Source organism: Lepidothrix coronata, unplaced genomic scaffold (genome assembly GCF_001604755.1).
Source record: "Lepidothrix coronata isolate B3197 unplaced genomic scaffold, Lepidothrix_coronata-1.0 Scaffold2, whole genome shotgun sequence".
Taxonomy (NCBI): Eukaryota; Metazoa; Chordata; class Aves; order Passeriformes; family Pipridae; genus Lepidothrix; species Lepidothrix coronata.
The window spans coordinates 6,577,372-6,583,371 of NW_016690182.1; the positions used below are offsets into that span (position 1 = coordinate 6,577,372).

A 6,000-nucleotide genomic window follows, 5' to 3' on the forward strand; every position below is an offset into this window, starting at 1 on the left:
ACACCTAATGTAAGATCCCAACAAAGTAACCATGAATCAGTCCCTGCCCTAAAGAACTTGAAGAATAGATAAATGAAAAGTAACAAATTGCTGTAAAAAACCCAAACAGGACAAAAGGGCAAAAGAGACTAATAAAGAGACTATGTATTTTTTTAATTCATTACCTAATGGCAGAAAATCTTCTAGAGAAATCTGAAGGTGAGTAAGGTACCACTCACTGTTCTACTCTGGAGATGACTGTCCTTGGTTTTCAATGTCCAGAACACAATTCACATATTATTGATCAACACTGTGCTGCAAAAATATGTTCCTTTAAGAAATTCTCTTGGCAAAACTAAACAGAGGATAAGCTTTCAAATTAATAAATGTGTTCTATTAAATTATATTAAGTATAGAGATCTCTACAGGATTTCTCTGTTCTTGTAGCCAATCCTTCTTGGACTTGGGGGAGGAATTTTGACACCCAGGAGGTTTAAAACACTTGCTCAGAGAACAAGCCACTACAGTATCTTTGCTCCCTCCCAAGATTCAGGTCAGTGCACTTAAACAACAGAGTGTGTCTGTAAATTAAGAGTCAGTTAAGTACTCATAAAAGAGTATTTTAAAAACTCCCTGTGAATTATGGGGAAAAAAAACCACTATGAGGAAAGACAGAGGTATTCTGAGCACAACTAATGGTAATTGTTTTCTTCAAAGGCAGCTCCAGTTATGGATCCTTCACCTAGAAAGAGGAAGTTCCAAACTGACCGGAATATAAAAATAATTTAGATGAAAACAAACGTCAAGCAACTAGGTCAGCCTTCCTTAAAAGCAAAGACTTGTTTCCACTTATGCACTCTGTGAACACCACAGATCCAGGGGGGATGGCTGAGGTCTCTTTCAAACAAAACCACTTCCAGCAACATTTGATTTCTCTTCCATGAAACCCGTGCACCAAACCACCCAATCACCAGCATCTAGAACAGTTTTAATTATTGGACAAGTATATGAAAACACACTGAAAGCATATCATCAATGAAGAACTACCTGGTTGTAAACTGCACAATTGGAAGCTAAATGGCACTAATTTATTACTGGTAGACCAAGAATTCGAAGGCCCCACTTTGTTTTTAAAATATCACAAGTCATCTGATAAGTCATATTAACAGAAGTCATTAAAATTGCATGCTCAGAATTTTATTTGTCAGAGTATCCTTTTACAAGAAGAGTGCAAGAATCTCCAATTATCAAGTTTAAAGACAACCAGCAGCATTTGATACCCCTAAGATTACGATTAACCTACATTATTTCTTACATTTATCTCACAGCAACCCATAGTAACCGTTCATTACCCTCTTATCACTTTTAAGAACTGACAATCAATAACAGTGTATCAGTACTTTAAATATTCCTATCTGTTTTCTTTTTGAAAATCACAAGCGTATGAAGAAGCAGCAGTCCTTAATTCCAGTCACATTTTAAGGCTGTGCACAGCTAGAGATAGTGTAAGCCACAGGATCTCTGCTCTCACCATCAGTTATGACCCTTGCAAGTCATTATTGGCTAAATACTTGCATCTGAATTGAAGCATGGAATCCAAATTTATATTTTGTAATTTTAACACATGAAAAAATATGTAAAGAATGGAACATCCTGTATAAGAAACTGAAAAAAAAATTTGCTGTATATGCACATGGTTCGGTTGGGTTTTTTTGCTTGTTTCTTTTTTTCTCCTTACAGCAAGGAGGATCTCAAATGCATTTTGAGAAATCTCAAGAATTTAAAGTTTTAAATTAGAGTAAAACCTTTATATAAACCACTTACAACTGGAGGTAATCTTTAGAATGTTAAGCACCTAATATGTACCATTCATCTTTATGAATCAGCATGAAATTATTCTGTATGATTGTATTTCCATGAACAAGAAGAAAATGAAATTAAGGCTCACAGCCATCACAATTACATCAAGTTCTCAGCCTGACTTGGAAATGTTCTCTTTCACCACTGGGATCTACGTGAAATCCAATTTCTGTGCAGTTCTTTGCATTTATCACCCTGGCACTCTGCAAAGCAGTGTTACTACTGTGATGCAGGGAAAAAAGATGAAGCGCAAAAAAACCTTAAAACTTTCTCCAAAGTTATGAGGAGTCTGACAGAACAAGAACCTGGAGGCAGCCCTAGTGATCACCAGCTGAATGCCCCAGTCACTGGGCTGCCTTTGCTCCACACGTGGAGTAAGCACGAGTCATTCATTTGAACACCACTGAGTAAGACAACAACTGAATGCTTGGATTTTGACACCAAGACTATACATAAAAGCAGTACTTCCACAGGTATTGGTACAAACTTGTGTTCTTAAATTATGTTTTATAACTATTACCCAGAGACCAGATAAATCTCCAAGTGTTCCTGACTAATTGCTTGACCACTTTAGTTTCACTATTAGTTATCCATCCATCCTTCTTTTCATGCAAATTCTGTGTATGTGCACTTGGTAAAGCTGTTACCAGTAACTGTGCTCCAGGCAAGAAGGAGAAAGCCAGACAGTGTCACTTACACAGGCAAAAAAAACCTGATTAGACGGAATGATGCTGTTATTTTATCAGACAACTTCCGACCAAGCCGGGCTCAGCCACGCAGGTCATGGGAATTATGCCTGCAGCTAGACTGGCTGAAAAAGGCACTTCATTTTTGTCCCATATCCTGAGACAAGTTTCCCAAAAAATCATGTAGATCTTGGAAAGGAAAATACATACAAACAGCATTTTAATATACTGTTTTGAACAACCTTCACAGCAGCGATTCAGTACAAGTGGAAATCCTGACAACAGCACAGCCAAGCTCTGGTAAAAACAAACACATATTCTCTACCACCCATACTACAAAACACAGGAGATTTTAGTATTTCAGTGAAAATGAAAATAAAATAATAACTGTGGGATACAACAGCTTAAATTATAGGTATTTTTCCTCTGATTACCCACACGAATCCAGGAAAACCTCATATGCTGGGTAAACCACAAGTAACTGATTATTCCCCTCTTCTCAAATCTTAACAAGCTCAGCAGTGCTTATGGTATTAGAATAGGAGCAAAAATTCCTCTTCATCCCTGAAGGATGACAGCAGCAAGCATGGATCACAAGAATGGGGTAAGCAGCTGCCATCTATGCACTCTTGTTTCACAGTGTACAACCACAATTCACTTCTAATATTAAAGGATGTTCACACACATCACTGATAGAAATATTAACTGCCTTCTACTTGTAGTAGCAAATTCTGCTCTTTGTCATCCACCTAAAGGAGATAAGATTGGACAGGAATGTCAGGGCAGAAAATTATTACAAAGGAACTGCAGAACTCACACTGCAGGCATGATTTGGCCTGCAGAACCTTAACTACCGTTGATACTCAAAGAAAGAGAAACAACTTTTCCTCACCTCAATACTAGCCTGAATTAAAGAGAATATTTTTCTTGCCCAACTTAGCACATTGATACCGAAGTTAGTTACAAATGGCACTGTGGGATTCTACACTTTAAAGGCTTAAAATAATTAACCAGCACCAACCAGCCACAGATGAAACCAATATTAAGAGGCTGGTAACAGAGAGCAGAGGTGGGGAACAAGAACCCAGCAATCTTGTCCCCAAAAAGGAACCCATGCAAAAGGTAACTACACAAAAGGTATACATACAGCTCCTAGCCAGGCCACCAGAAAGAGCTGTAGTTTCTCAGCAAGATGCTTCTGATTCTTACTTATTGTCTTTAAAACGTGAGATTCCCAACCAGAAGTTCACAGCTAAACAACTAAAGATGCACAGCACTGTATTTATTTTGTCTAGATGTTTGCCCTCCAGACTGATTAAGACAGGAAAGCACACAATTGCCCACAGAAAGGCAGAAACTGGGCCCAAGTACTCTAGTTAGCAGGTATTTTGGAACTGATGAGTCCCCCCACGCAGCCAACTGATCTTAGAAAAGCAGGAAGTTATATCCCTCACCAAGCTGCCCAAGGGTAGCATGGGACTAAACAAGATTCTTTCTAGTGTCTCTTTTTTCCCCTCCTACATCCTCTCCAACCAGTCGCGATATCAGACTTGGCTGCTGCTCACAACTTCTCCAAACAGCAGCAAATACTGTGGCAATTACCGTGCCAATTCCACTGCTAACCACGGGATTGCAAGGATGATTTCTAAACATCATTTGCTTTCTCCAGGGAGCGCTACTGACAAGAAGTCAGGAGCAGAGCTGCAGTGGCCTGTACACTCAGACAGCATTGATTCAATGCACATTAGCAATGAGTTTATCTTCAAGTACACAAGTGCTAGAAATGCATTCTATGTACACTGAAGTTTAGATTCTGGTTCAGTGACTTCTACCCCCTCAGGGAAAAAAATTTCAAGGTCTAGTCTTTCCGGGATCTAGTGAGAGGGTTTGTTTTTTTAACACCATGTGCATATTAGAATATGTGCATATCTTAAGGGAGATGGAGCTGCCTGGCTCAAGGAGCATTTCCCCTCTGGTTTTGGGACTAAATCTAGGTCGTGACAGCTACCAGAAAATGCAGGTGCCCGTCTTTAGAAGAACTTAGGAGCCACCGTAGAAGTGCATCCAATATGCAAAATAAAGTGCAGCAGTTCTAGCAGGAAGCTCAAGGATCAAATAGACACCGCCTGTGCAGGTGAGAAGTGCTATCTTTCGGCAGATCGTTATCCTTCTGGAGCACTAAACTGTCTTGATTTTGAAACAGAAACTAAAAGTAATTAAGTAATATTTCTGACACTCAACACACTGAAAAAGAATGCCAGAAGAGAGCTGTGCATTCAGGACCCTTTGCCAGCACTCTTCTTTGTGTAATTACACAGACACACTGAAAACAATCAAGCGAGAGGCTCTCAGAGTAGTTTTTGTACCAAGTCCAAGTTAGTTAGCTTAGATCAAGCCACAAATTATCCTTCCTTATCTTTTTGTGTCTGGGATAAGAAAATGTTTATCTTTTCTAATGGATCACCCACAAAGCTTTTGCGTGGAGATGTGCCATGAAACTGTGCTGCAAACACACACCATGCACGCACAACGCTGGTTTCAAAATATATTATTAAGGACCGTAAGTATTAATAGGCACGTAAACACAGCCAAGGACAAACCCAAAGCAGAGCTTCTTTAGTCCTCTGAGAACACTAGATAAAAAAAAAAAAAAGAAGAAATAAAATGAAATAAAATGAAATAAAATGAAATAAAATGAAATTAAATGAAATAAAATGAAATTAAATAAACGGGGCTTTAGCCAATCTTTGATTAGGAATCAACGCCAGGGACTTCCCTGCCTTCTTCACTCGGGACCGGACACATCGCCGGGGCAAGAGCCGCCGCAGAGACACCGACAAGTTCAGACCGTCGAAAAACGGTGAAAAATGGGCGGTTCGCGTAACGCCGCCCTCCCGCAGCCTCCTCCGCCGCTGCCCAGCGGCTGCGGGAGGTCCCGAGCCAGCAATTCCCGCCCGGGGCTGCGGGAAAGGACGGACCCGGCCGGGCGGCCTCCACTCGCGGTGCCCCTTCCGCGCCCCGGGACGGGGGCCGGGGATGGGGGGGACACCCCCCCCCCAGCCGCGCCCTCGGTCCGCCGGATCCCCCACACCGCCGCGCTTCCCCCTGGCTGCCCGCTCTCACCCATCTGCTCCCGCAGCCCCTTCAGGGAGGAGGAGGAGGAGGAGGCAGCGCAGGACGGGGGCGCCGCGCCGCCCTCCGCCATCTTCAGCGCGGGACGCGGCAGTGCCGGCGGCGCCGGGGCCGGGCCGCGCACTGCGCACGCTCCGCCCGCCCCGCGCCCGCCCCGGCGGGAGCTGCCGGTGACCCCCGAGCGCTGCCCTCAGGCCCCGCTGTGCTCGGTGGGCGTAACCGGGGGCTGAGCATCTAACCGGGATAAGTAAAGCCATATAAGTGACACCGTTAGAACTAAAGAAAAATTACAGTTATGATTAAACTATAGGATCAATAAAGAGTCCTGCGTTGGTGAGATACA

At 42.4% G+C, this 6,000-nt stretch overlaps 1 protein-coding gene across 7 annotated transcripts in view; it reads right to left on the reverse strand.

Annotated features, from left to right (window-relative positions):
* MAP7D3 (MAP7 domain containing 3) overlaps positions 1-5,764 on the reverse strand; it is a 45,589-nt gene extending 39,825 nt beyond the window's left edge. For all 7 annotated transcript variants that reach the window (XM_017816310.1, XM_017816328.1, XM_017816292.1 and 4 more), the window contains exon 1: positions 5,649-5,764. In XM_017816310.1, coding sequence (XP_017671799.1) covers positions 5,649-5,730 — 82 coding nt within the window. In that variant the 5' untranslated portion in view covers positions 5,731-5,764. The remainder of the gene's footprint in view (positions 1-5,648) is intronic.
* Positions 5,765-6,000: the final 236 nt, after the last annotated feature.